Source organism: Empidonax traillii, unplaced genomic scaffold (genome assembly GCF_003031625.1).
Source record: "Empidonax traillii isolate 1590-97213 ecotype Southwest subspecies unplaced genomic scaffold, ASM303162v1 scaffold91:size2966241, whole genome shotgun sequence".
NCBI classification, from domain to species: Eukaryota; Metazoa; Chordata; class Aves; order Passeriformes; family Tyrannidae; genus Empidonax; species Empidonax traillii.
This window is the reverse complement of record NW_020955284.1, coordinates 2373082-2386814: the sequence shown is the minus strand read 5'-3', so window position 1 is coordinate 2386814 and position 13733 is coordinate 2373082. Positions and strand designations below refer to the sequence as shown.

The following is a 13733-nucleotide window of genomic DNA, read 5'->3' as shown; positions in this document are numbered from 1 at the left end:
CCTCCCTCCCTCCCTCCCTCACGCTCGCCCTCGTCCCCCTCCCCTCAGCGGGGCGGCGCCTGCCGCTTTAAGGCGGCGCGTGCCCGCGCGCGGCGGGGCGGGGCGTGGTGGCGGCGCGCGCTTCACCTGCAGCCCGGAGCGGGCAGCGAGCGGCGGGAGCGGAGCGGAGCGGGGCGGCAGCGGCGACCCCCGGCCCCGGCTCCGGCTCTGCGCGGCCACCGCCCCCCCCGCCCGGCGGGGCCATGGGGACCGGCTCCAGGGTGCTGCTGGTGCTGCTGCTCCTCCTTCCCATCTGGGGCTCGGCGGCGGTAAGTGGGGCGCCCCGCGGCGGGGGAAGGGGTGGGGATGGGGGGGGGGGGGGGGGGGGGGGGGGGGGGGGGGGGGGGGGGGGGGGGGGGAAGGACAGCGGGGCGAGCATCCCCCATTCCCCCTCCCTCAGGGGTGCTCCGCGCACCGCCCGGAGCTGCCGCCGCGCCGCCCCGCCGCAACTTCGCTTTTCGGGTGGCGAGTGATGCTGCTGCTGCTGTTTCGCCCGCTTTTTAACATCGTCGTTGCGAGCTTTAATTGTTAATTTAAAAAAAAAAAATAATCTTTTTTAACGCTGTGCCTCCGCGGTGCGGGCGCAACTCGCCCTCCGTGCTTGCGCCTCGCCGGAGAGAAACTTGGCGGGCAGCGGCGCGTCCCGGCGCGGAGCCGCTCCGCCCGCAGAGCCCCGCGGTACCCCCGCGGCCGCGCAGCGCTGCGCTCCCCGCCACCCGCCCCGCGGAGCAGCCGGGAACTCTTATCTTTGCGAGCCCCTAAACCCACCGGGGTGGGCCCGGACCGTGTTCGCGAGGGGGTGGTGATGGTCTGAAAAGTTTGGGATTTTTAGGGTTTTATTCCCACCCCGTCTGAAATGAAGGGGTTTCTGTAGAACACCAACAAGCGCCTGGACGCGTGGCTGCAGTGTTACAAAGCGAGCGGGGCGGCTGCTGGGTTTCGGGCTGCACTGGCTGCGGGAACAAGAGCCGCTTATTTTTCTGCCTCGATATCCCCGGTGCCAAGTTGAATGTGTGAGGATGTCCCGAGCCCTGGGGAGGCTGCTGGGTGCACAGGAATAGCCCCTGTGCGCTCTCGTCTAGCGGGCACCGCTGTAATAATGGGGTGATTTCAGATTCAAAGCCTGTTATGTTCAGCGAGACCCTTTGAAATGTTTCCTAATGGCAACATCTTGCCAGTGACGGTCAGAGTCCACAGAGCCGCCGCTTCCTTGCGCTTCCCATGCAGTAGCTGGCATCCGTCTCCCGAGCGTGATTTTTTAGCCGAGTACGTTGGCTTGCGTTCTGCTTACTAAGCTCATCCGAAAGGACCCTTCGCTCCGCTTCCCTTCTGTCTCTCTCTAATGCAGCATCGTCTGCGTCCGGGAGCGTCTCGGGGGGCTCAGGGGAGCTCTGATGCTCCCCCAGGGGAGGCAGGTGCACGCCTGGAGTTGCACTTTCCCGGGGAAGTGCCTCTCCCGCTCCCTGGGCTTCAGCCTGCGCGGCTGGGACTGGAGGCGTCGGAGGTGCAGCCGGCATCGCTAAGCGATGCTCTGGCTGGCTCTGCCGACAGCCCGGGCGCGTTAGAAATCCCCTGCCACCAGCACTTGTTTGTGCCTAAATCACCTGGCACTCGCTAGGCATAAATCACTGGCTTGTGTGCTGTCAGCAAGTTCCTTGGAGTTGGGGTCTGGGACCTTTCTTGCCAGGGAATCCCAAGGAGCCTGGACTGCTGTGACTGAACTACTTTGTCCCTGTGACAGGGGCTCGATCCCCTCTGTGCAGTCCAAAGTTGTAGCTGAGTGTTTAGCTGGATGCTTCTCCCTGGATCCTGGCACGCTGTGTATGAGACTGTGCATTGTTACGTTTTTGATTGAGATCCCCTCCATCCTTTCCCACTACTGGGGCAAGTGCGGAGCCTGGAGGGGCCCAGAGGCAGCAACAGGCAGAGTCTTGGAGGCTGGTGCAGGGTGAAGGGGAAGGAAGGGTGTCTCTACCTGGTCTCAGGCTCCTGAGCCTGCTGTAAGCTGGCTGTTTCTTCCCCCTTCTGTCCTGTGGTTTGCCCAGTTTCTCAATAGCAAACCTCAGTGATTTGGATGTTGCAACATCAGGCCTTTCCGCGTCTCCAGTGCGAGCACAGCTCGCCCTGATGAATTGCTGCTCTTTGTTTCCTCCCCTCTTCTGACAGTGCCCAGTATCCCAGCCTTCCTACAAACAATGCTCTCTTGTAGTCAGGCAACTACTTGCTGGCCCATTTTATTTTTGCAGCTACAGTATGGATCCACTCCAACAGATAGACACTCTAACACCAGCAGCTTCTACTTGCACGCTGCCTTACTGTGCAGGTTTGCCCGTGGCTAAAGCACCTCATCACTGGGTAACAAATTGTTTTTGCGAATGACAAAAGTCATGGTGCGCATTTTCCTTGTTTGTTGCAGGCACACAATGGGGATCTTACAGTTAGACCCACATGCAAGCCTGGCTTCTCAGAGCACGACTACACAGCCTTCGTCTCCCAAAACATCATGGAAGGGCAGAAGTTACTCAAAGGTAAGTGGAATAAAAAGCTTAATAGCTTCTGCAATAACTGTATTTTCAGGAGGTGAAAGGAGGTTTAAAGATGCTGGTTTTGATGGTGAAATTGTCTGCAGAATTATGTTTGTAGGAGGATGAAACACTAAGTGGTTTACCTGAGCACAGTTTTGAATACAGATGAATCACTGGAAGTCCGTGTGCTGTCTGCTCCAGGTGGATTGTTTGCTGTAGTATGCGAGGTCATCACTTCACTCTTAAGTCTCCCACTCCCACCCCGTCTGAAGGAGCTCTACACTGGATATTTTAGAAAGTATTTTTATGTATGAAATTCAGAGATCCCTAAATTATCCCTGCTTTGAAATGCATGATAAAGCAGACGTTGTTGTTGGAAATGTGGTAAACAAGCCTACAGACATTCTGTTCACAAATGTGGCATTCATTTTCATTACTGCCCCACTGACAACATGAAAACACAGGCAAAAAGAAACTACCAATTAGCTTTGTAGTAATTGCGGGATTATAACCAGTTTTGTGATTGTAAACTCTGAGGCATCTTCGTAATCCAAATAACAACAGATTATGCTGGGTATTGATTTGTCTCCCTTTCAAGTTAAAAATAATTAAACTTTCTCCAAAAGAATTTTTGAAGATCAAAACCCACCCCCCCAAGCACCCCCAGGAAGTTGGGGAGCACATCAGAACGATGTTCTACTCAAGGATTTATAAACCTTTTGCTGCTTTCTCCTGAGTACAGTTACTCACATGCATCTCTCTGCCAGAAAGCTGGGATTTCTGTCTTCCTCTAGAGCAAACACCTGCTCTGTTACTTTGATTTTTCTCAGAAAAGAGGGAGAGTTGTCAGTGTTCTCTCTGGCTTCAGCAGAATCCAGGACTGGACATTTTTGCTCTACATGAGCTGGCAATTCGTTTTGTTTCTGGGCCCAGTTGTCTTAGTGTTGCTGTTTAGGAATTCTCTTGCCTGGCCTGGCATCAGTCAGTAGACATTGGGGAGTTTGTTGTTAGTTTAAAAGGTAACCAAATAAGGAACTGACACAGACAATCCCAGGAATACAGCAACATTGAAGAGACCAAATACCAATCGTTTACACACATAATACCAATTTTTTCCCGAAGATTTACAGTGGCTTTACAGGTCAGTCTGGAAACTGAGTAGATTTCATGCTTTTTTAGCTTTGGAAATTATTTGATAAAAAATGTTCTCCAAGTACTGCAGACTGCAATATCATAAATACATTTGCTCAGAAGAGTATTTTTTTGCCGTTTAGTGCTTGATAAATTGTGCTGTGTGTTTATGGAGGTGGACAACAGGGATGGAACAGAAGGTCTCTTTAGAGGCATTAACTGGCAGTGACTTTCAAGACAGCACAGTGGCTGTCATTTCACTTCAGTTTTAAATGGTCATTTTTAAATATGAAATTATATTTACATAGGCTGTCAAGTTGATTTGAATGAAAATATATTTCCATTGAATATTATCCTTTAGGGACCAGTTGTAGTTTTACATTAGTCATGGCAAAACTGCCTCTGATTTAAGGCTGAACTCACCCTGTGGACATTATGTATCCATGCCCCACTTGTAAGATTCATGACCCGATAACATTGTCACAAGTTCCATGATTTGTAAGCATTTTGTCAACCCAAGGAGGAAGAAAAAAGTGCAAATGCTGTGTTTGCTAATAAGTAAACTATCATCTTTACACCTTTTAATCTACAGTCAAATACATGCTGTTGTTTATCATACGAAGCAAATATATCTAATTAATTTATACAATAATGGGCAAGAAGATTCTTCTTCATGCATGTGTTGTTTTTTTATATATACTCTAGCATGTAAAATTGGTAGCTTTCCAGTTTAGGTTTAATTTTACTTCCTAACACTTGATGTGTCTGAAGCATAAAATGTTTATCTCTTTCTTCCATCTGGGTGAAGTATTGTACAATAGTTCAGACCAAAAATGGGTTCAGATTGCTTACATTATCGTGTTTGATAGATTGACATATGTACTGTTTCACACCATCTTACCACGCAAAGCTTTGCTGCCAGCTACCACCATCTTATTCATCAGCATTCAGTAATTCATCTTCAGGCCAAATGGGACTGTTTGCCTGGGAGGAAAGGGAAAAAAAAAAAAAAAAAAAAAGGGGAGGAGGCAGGAATTCACCTGTCAGTGCTTTCATGGAATTTGGAAGGTGGGGGGGGGGAAGTGTATATGTAGTTCAGATGGCTCTCGGGGGATTTCAGTGAGCAAATGTAAAGTCTTTATGGTGCATAATCCTCCCTTTGTCCTGAGGAAGGAGATGTGGGACAGTTTATACTGCCTGAAGGCTTGTTCATCAGAAACCCAGGAGTGTGTAGAGCTCAGCACAGTGGTGAACTTCCACCAGCTGGGGAAGTCTGGGTGTTGCATGGATCAGGATAAGCTACAATAAACCCAACATCTCCTTTTTAAGCTTTGCAATATCCAGCTCTCAAATGTATGCAGTGTTCTGAACATATCAAAATGAAAGTGTTTATAGTATTCTAGGTTTGAATCAAGTTAAATAGATAATGACTGCTTATAATTGGCTTATTCCAATGGAAATAGCTTAGCCTTAATTTGACAACAAGAGCTTTTACAGAGTCATTGTTTTATTATAAGTATGCCGTAAGCTATTAGCTACTACTTTGTGGTTCATCTTATTTGCCTGAGTCAGCTCTCTAAACATGCTCCAAACATACAGATTCTAGCAGGAGCTATTTGTTACACAGTAATTAACTTGTTTATGATAAATGGATGGGAGAAATGTCACGGCATTTTGTTTTATGTATAAATGAAAAGCATCTGCATTCTAAAAATTCCATGTTAATTAGACTTAAAATAGTTTCCCCCAGCAGTACCACAAATACCACATATTGCACATCACTGCCAGCCCTGTGGCCTGATGATGGGGTATTAGCTGAGGTGATTTGTGGAGCCAGTGCCTTCCTTAGAAATGCCGTCCCTGCATCTCTTAATGAAAGTTACTGGGGTGTAATCTCTTATATTTCTTTTGTCTTTGTATTTGCTTGCAGGATAATAAACTTAGCCTTGATCACTGATGCACGATAATGTTTAAAATAGGTTTGTTAACTATCTTCTTCTTTAGCCTAAGGGGAAAATCTCAAAGCCTGCAGTATGGCAGAGGACGATTGCAGCACGGGTATCTTTTTCTCTTTGTTAATTATTAATGTGAACTTAACATGGTGAGAACATTGGTCCTGAGGGGTGGGGAGCAGTGACATGCAGTGCTGCACCAAAGGCAGTTCAGCAGTGACCCCAGGGATCTGATCCCTGAGTGTGAACTCCGGTGCAGGGGAGTGATGATGTCTAGTGGCCTCTTGGGGAAAGAGAGAAAAAGGAGCAGGATGCTAAAAGTGGTGTGCAGCGTGATCCAGGGGGGACTGATACTCTTGATACTTTATGCCCTTTTCAATTTTTTTTTTTTTTGGTAGGGTTTTTAAAGATTGTAATTAATAAGAAATACATTTTATCAAATGAGAAGCCCAGGTTTTGTTGGCGCGCTGGGAGGCTGTGGCAACTGGGAGGGGATGGGATGACATCAGGGTGTTAAATGCGTTATTGCTCTGGTGCAGTAGCATCACAGTACAGCAATCACCTCTCAGATACACCTAAACCAAAGCGCTCACAGCTTTACCTACCACCAGGAGACAGCACCAGCCGCTGGGATGTGCAGCCCCTCTTTGGTTTCTCTGTACACCTCTTCCTCTACAGTGATTCATGTTTCTGTTGCCCACCCCAAGCAGTGCCTGTAGTGCTGTAGCAGGATAACTTCACTTGTGTAGGCAGCTACGTTTGGGTAAAAGTGTGTGGAAGCACAGTTTATTTTCGCAGGGGAAGATGAATAAACTCTGCCAGCATGTTCTGCTTCAAGCAAGTGTATGAAACCAAAGGTAGCCAAGCTCATGCAAATGTATAAAAATGTAATTGCTTCCATACTAGGATTTTTACTAGTCATATTTTGTGTTAGAAACGAATAAAATGCATAAAAGCTATACTGAAATACCTGTTTTTTAATAAGGATTCAGTATGGAGGCTGTCTCTTTTAAGTTTTTTAAAGGTAGGATGTTCTTGGTTGAAAGCTTTTTTGTTCTCCCAATGAGTTTTCAAAACCTCCATCCTATTTAGCCCTCTTCCTAACCAATGTTAAAGCTCAGGAAGGCTGTGAATACTGTTTTGAAGGCATAAAACAGATAGACCAAAGAACTCCAGCATCCCCAGTCTTCATGGGATACAGTAGATAGGGTAGGCTTCCTGCTTTTCCTTGGTTTAGAGTCCAAAAATACACAGGTACCCATCTGCTGTTCATTTTGGTAGGAGCTTGGTTCCCACAGGGTTCTGCAGGTCAAGGTTTGCCCCTGAAGGGTGTGTGGCCTCTTCTGCCCCTGGTCATGCTCGTGTCTTCTTAGTGCCCCTTGGTGTGTTTTACAGGTGTTTTTGGAAAGGGAAGACCATGGGGAATGCTGGGCTTTGTTCTGCTTTGTTTGGTGGGGTTTTTGAGCACCTCTTGAGGGTTTCTGTTCCTCTGCTGCAGCCTGAAATAGCCAGGGCCTTCTCCAAGCTTCTCTGAGTTGAAAAAGCAGAGAGGCTTTTCCATTCATGTTTTCATTATTTTCTGCTCTGTGATTCTGCATGAAAAGCAGTTATTGAAGTTATCGTACATGTAATTAGCTTCACAGTTCCCTAATAAAATCTGAAAGTAGGAGAGAGTCCACCGGGAATGCAGAACTCTTTCCCTAACCTTTCTTCATTCCTTTCTTGGAGGGAAAAGAGGCAGACAGACATCAGCTTTCTGTGTTAAGCCTGTACATGCTCCAGCGGAGCTGCCTCTCAAAAAAAACCCACTTCTTGCATTCTGCAGGACAACTTCTTTTAAAAGCAGTTTCTTGTGATGGGCAAGTTGCAAATCAAAACCATAATTTCAATCATGAGTTCCAGGGGAGGCCCCAGAAAGAGCTGCTGCAGATCAGGGAACTGCTGATGCCTATTTATTTTTAATGTTGTTCTTCAGATCTAAGTTCTGACACAAAAATGATGCTTAAGATGACGTTTTTATCTAAATAAAATTGCACTTAATGAGACTGGAGTAGTCAATAACACTCAGTAGAGTTAATCCCCTTACACTGTTTAATAACTGTATATATTGCTTTCTAGTTCAGAGCTTTGAACCAAATTCCTCAAACCCAAGTAAAATTACTTTTTTCTGCATTCTGGGGAGTTAACTGATTTTTATCTGAATAAATCTGCTTCTCCAACAACAGGCTTGAAGCTTCTCTCTATTTTCAGGGATTTGTCTGGTAAAGAACTGCACTGCTTCAAATTAGGCACTCTAAATATGTATTAAGGAAGAAAATGAAACAACAATTTCTGTTGAATAATTTATTAATTTCTTTATTTATGCTTAGGCTTTTAGGAAATAAACCATGTCTGGAACAGTATCAATTTGTTATTTATTGTGAAATACCTGTTGTTTTGAACTCCAGACTGATAATGTTGGGTCTTTTAAGGTTAGAAAATGTTAATTTTAAAGGCAGTTCTTTGTACAGGAACTGACTGTCGCTGACAGAGCTCATGAGCTCTGATCTTACAGAGCAGATGCTGAAAGCATTCTGGAAATTATGGTTTTTGCATGTGGCAATTGAAACTTATTTATTCTAGCAGTGAAATATTTTCTTGCTTAATTTTCATTGACCTAATGCCAGTTCTCATTGCCTAATTTCATTGATATTTATGTGCAGGCCTCCTTTTGCCTTAATTTCTACCCTGGAAATGAGTGTAATGTTTTTTTAGAGGTGGTTTATTTCATTGCAAACTCAAGCTGGGGAAGTACTTGGTTCGGCAGCAGCATGGGCCATGTGCACAGCTCATAGAATATTTTAGCAATATAGATAATACTTAAAAGTCTTATTTGAAGGGCAAGAAGAGATTAAAACTACAGAGGATAGGATTTCATTAGAAATCTGCTTCTTAACATTTTTTTTTCATGGAACAAATTTGAGTAACGTAGGGAAAGAAGGGAGTTGCTGTTTAATTTGAGGTTCCTGGTAAATTCAGAATTGATGCTATTGCTGTATCAAACTGACTTTTTTAGGCAAATGGAAACAGTAAAAACTAAGGCCAGAAAGGGGTGTTTGAAAAACAAAGACCAGTATTTGCCTCTGAGAACTCCAGCTCTGAATGGTTTGACAAAAGCTTTGAGATGAACCTGTGGCAGTGATTAGAGACAGATTTCTGCAGGATCCTGATGTGGAACACTGCAGTAGGAGTCTCTGCTGGCTTGATGGACTCCATCTCTATCTGGTTTTGTGTATGGAAACCTTTTGTGCACTAGCCAAAGGTTCTGGAGAGGGTTTGGCTTCACATTCAGTTTTACTTTTGATGCCTGAATGAGCCCCCCAGTGTTGCTTTTCCAGGTAAAACCCAGAAGTGTCCTTGGCCAGCCCTGCCATTGGAGGGTTTTCTTGCTGTTCAGTATGCTGTGTTATATTGATTCTTATATTTTGACTTAGTGTTTATTTATTAGTATTTCTGAAAGGACAGGCTGAGAGCCCTGGGATTATTTAGCCTGGAGAGGAGAAGTCTCAGGGGGAGACTTTATCATTATTTATAAATACCTGGGGAGAGTGTGTCAAGATGATAGAGCCAGGTTCTTGTCAGTGGGGCACAGAGAAAGAAACGGATATGCAGGACTTCGTACTTAAATGTGGGAAGAAACTCCCAATGTGAGGGTTGTTGACGCTGGAAGAGGTAGCTCAGAGATGTCATGAGGTCTCCATCCTTGGAGATACCTGAATCCAAAAGGACATGGTCCTGGAGCCTGCTCTGGCTGACACTGTGCTGGCCACCTCTACAGAGGAGCCTCCTCTGTGCTCTGAGCCTGTGGAACACTTTGCAGGTGAATAGAAGAGAAGGCAGAGTGATGAACTGAGCTTTTCTGCAAGCACAAATCCCACAGCTTTAAATAAAAACATTGCAACACCCTGCAAAACACGATCCTTACTGGGAAATTGTGTTTCTCTAATTTCTTGGAAGCATAACCTCTAAAGAGAGAATAATTGAAACACCAGGGACCAGCACTCTGCTGTTTGCTTCCATTAATGTCCAGACTTAACCTAGGCATAGTTTGTCTCTTGGCATACGGAAATGTTACACTTAAATTGAAAAAGCTTTTGGTTTCCTCTTTATTTTTAGTAGAATAAAGGAGAACATACAGAGTTCCCATTTTCCCAAAATATTTGACATTAGAACGGGCTCCTTCGCTCCTTTCAGGAGAATGTTTTTCAAGCAAGTTTTCTGCAATATGAAAAGCAGTTGGGTTGAACCAGATTACTTTTTTTTGCCACAGGCTTACGATTTTTCTTGCTTATATTCATTACCCCTAATTTCTATATTAATTTTGAATTGCAGTTGCACAGAGGGAGAGAGCAGTGGCAAATGTTCTGGCATATGGGCTGCACTGTCATTGGAAGCAGCGACGTTCAGCCCCATGCCTCGTGACCCCGGGCTCCAGCATCTCCCTCTGCCAGCCTCTGCAGATTCCTGCTTTCTGCTCCCTTCCAATACAAAATTTTAATTATTTTTTGACTTTCCTGCCACTGTTCCTCGCCACTTGCCAGGGTTTTGTAATAGAGAGCCGGTGGCAGTAGCTCAGCTCTCCACTCGTTGTGCTGTGCAGGAGCTGCTGCTTGGAGGGGTCACATAAGCTACAGCCTATTAACATTAGCATGGAAATAGCAGCCACTGCGTGGAACACACTGTGGGGATGTTGGAAGCTTCTCCAAGGACCCTGAAGATATGTATGGGCCACCCATGAAGGAGGAAAAAAACAAAATAGATACCCTTTCTGCTTTGAAATGAGCCAGGCTGTTTCATTGATACCCAGAAGCACTGCAGTCATTAAAGGCTATTACTGTTCCTATTATAAATCACAATTCTCTAGCAGTTCATAGGTTACTCACAAAAATCACCCTTAGTCTAAAATTTTGTTACACTGAGTTTGTCTAGTAGTAATTTCAATTCTTTTTAAATGAAATTGTCTTTGGATAATTGCTACATTCATAATTATTTTAAAGATAAATAGTCAAGTTTACAAAAATTGTTCCACACAAAGTTATGGATCAGCTTATGCTGTCAGTTCATGTCTAGAGAATCATAAAAGGCAGGGCAATGAAATTTCTGTTATTTCACCATGTAGCAGGAGAAACATATTAGAATTACTGGTATATGAAGGAAAAGCATCAAGATACAAGCTTTGAAAAATGTTGGAAAATAAAGAAATTGCTAGAGCTGATAAAATGCAAATCAGGACTAGTTTAAAGCATAAAATTCGGTAAGCTATTTTTTCCTGATATAGTCAGTGGGGGTGAACAGAGAACTGTAAAAATCAACCCTGAGTGTCTGATACCTGCCCTGTAGGTGCCTCTGGCCATGCAGCTCCTTCCAGTGAGTCTGATGTCACCGAGAGCTGTTGGTGATATTACCTGGCCCTGTGTGTTGGTCACAGCCTCCTAGAGAAGCAGGGCTGGAGGAGCTCAGGATAGTGTCTGATGCTCTCCCTCCTCAGGGCACAAGCAGCTCCTTTGTAATAGGTTTGTCCCTGATGCTGTCCTGAAGATCCATTTGTAGGGACCAAAGCCAATATATGATATTGCTTCCCTTCCCTTCCTCCGTGGTTAAGCTGAAGCTCTCTCGATGCAATTTAAACCTGTTGCTATTTGTCACAGACACAGAGAACAATTGCTGAATTCTTTTTTTTTTTTTCCCCCTCTCCCCCCAGCACTCTTGAAAATATTTTTTTTTTGGCTTCTGTAGGCCGAACCCCTCATTTGTTCCCTTTCATGTGTCATGCTTGGCTGGCTCCTCTGAGCCCTTACCTTCGTTACTCACTTGATGCTCCACATTGCTGTGGTGGTGCCAGCCAGGGCTCGCAGTGCTGAGCAGACACTGAGCATTACTTAGCCTGTTTTGCAGGCAGTACTCCAGTTGATTTATCTAATGTGATGATTGCTTTTTTTCTTAACAGTATGACACTGTTGACTCGTGTTCAGCTTGTGATCCAGTATAACCTCCCACATGATTTTTTGATGAACTGCTACCTACCCAGTCATTTTCTATATGTGTAGTTGATTAATCCTGCTGCTGAATGATGTTACCTTGCTCTTCTTCTATTGAATGACACTTTTTTTTTTTTTTCCAATCAGACTTCTCTGACTTGTTAGGATGGCTTTGCCTTCAAATCTTGACCTCCGACAGTGTTGCAGTTGCATCCTGCTTGCGGATGGCTTGCAATGTAACAAGCGTATGCTGCATTCCTTTATCTGCTCTGTTACTAAACCCATTGAACAAACCCAGTTCAAAACAGAATCCATGTGATGGAGCCTTCTGCTCTGACCGTGAGCCATCCCAACATGCTCTGGGTAGAGTTATTGCAAGAACCCAAATTTAAAGGGGGGCTTGTAAGCTGAGCATTTTATGTCTTGATGTTATGTATCTGGGATCTGTAGGAACACAATTCCAAATGTCTTCATTTGTCAGTAGTCTTCTGACTTTTATGAGAATTACAAACATTGAGATCATTGAATTTTTGCCATCTAGAAGCAATCCAGGTTAAAAGCCTGGGACAGGTTCATTCAATTTAAAGAAATTACTGCTGGGAGGGGAAGGGCTGCTGGAATTCTCTGTTCAGTTGGATTGTTTAAATGCCCAGGACCAGAGGTCTGTCCAGGCTACGGGACAAGATTTGCTGGCTGGGTTCCCTCGAGGTGCTGGAGTTGTGCTCAGAAGACATTTTTACTTACAGAGCTGTTACTAATCTCACCATGAGTGATAGAATGGGATTAAATGAAAGCTAAAATAGTAAGTGGAGTGTTGTACCTGTATGTGGAGTAGGGACTCTCTGGTTTAGCCTATTTCTACTGTCCTGATGGCTGGGGATTTTGACTTTTGTCTTGTCCCAATTCCCATCCTGGGAGCCATCTCATCTTTTCAAGTGTGGAAAGCAAGGTGTTTGCCTTACCCAAACCAGTTGGGTTTTGCAGTGTTTTTATCAGATCTGTATTAATCATAGAGCTTTTTAGGAGGCTGAACCCACACTTAAATTATTTTACTGGTTAGTACATCTTCGATTCTGCCCGTCACGCCTGGGTGTTTTTGGTAACTGAAAAAAGCCAGATGCCTGCTGCTCCCTGTGCTGGGGGAAGAGACTCCCTCTGCTGATAAGATCTCATTCTGGAGCATCTCAGTTTAGGGGGGAAAAAGAGTAGGGCTAGAGGATTCCCAGCATTTTGCTCCTAGTGAAAGTGCTTCCCCAGGGAGTCAGAAAAAGTCATGGTTTCAGGTTCTGCGTGCCTTGCTACTTGCCTTTTAGAAGCCTAATTGTTGCTGGCTGGTTGCTTAGCTCCCTTGAAAACAGAAGGTTTACACAATTACACATGAAAGGCAAATGTTTTGCTCATCTGCAGAAGCTTTAAATATTTTTATTTTGTGCCTGAGTTATTTGGGAAATTAAACTTTCATTTATTTATCTTTTCACGGGCTTCAGAACATTTTTCATTTGATTCAGTGCTTCCTTCTGACCCTCTGTAGAGGATAAAGAAATGTGGGTAAATGGTATTATACAAAAGGCATTTTTCATGTTGTTTGTATTTTTCCTTTGCCTATGGAGAGAAGGGACAGGTTGAGGATGAAGAAAAATATGTGTGTGGTTGATAGGATGAAGGAGAAACTATAGGTCAAGGCAAGATTTGGAGTGATGAAATATTCAAGGATTGCAACTATCAGAAATGTTTGGATTGCACCCAAAGATTTCCCTGTGCTCTGTTCAAACTACAAGAAGAGACCCTCATCAGGAGGAGTTCAGTGAGCTCTGGAATGCTAAACTCCAGATGCCTGTTCAAATAGCTGAATAGCAGATTGATTATCTCTGTGCAAAGTTTACTGAAAGATTTTTCTTTTTCCCTTTTTTTTTTTTTTTTTTTTTTTTTTTTTTTTTTTTTTTTTTTTTTTTTTTTTTTTTTTTTTTTTTTTTTTTTTTTTTTTTTTTTTTTTTTTTTTTTTTTTTTTTTTTTTTTTTTTTTTTTTTTTTTTTTTTTTTTTTTTTTTTTTTTTTTTTTTTTTTTTTTTT

At 44.1% G+C, this 13733-nt stretch overlaps 1 protein-coding gene across 1 annotated transcript in view; it reads left to right on the top strand.

Annotated features, from left to right (window-relative positions):
* Positions 1 to 208: 208 nt before the first annotated feature.
* Positions 209 to 13733, top strand: part of CDH4 (cadherin 4) — a 421930-nt gene continuing 408405 nt past the window's right edge. Inside the window, exons 1-2 of the mRNA XM_027881637.1 lie at positions 209 to 308; positions 2456 to 2567. Coding sequence (XP_027737438.1) covers positions 243 to 308; positions 2456 to 2567 — 178 coding nt within the window. The 5' untranslated portion in view covers positions 209 to 242. The remainder of the gene's footprint in view (positions 309 to 2455; positions 2568 to 13733) is intronic.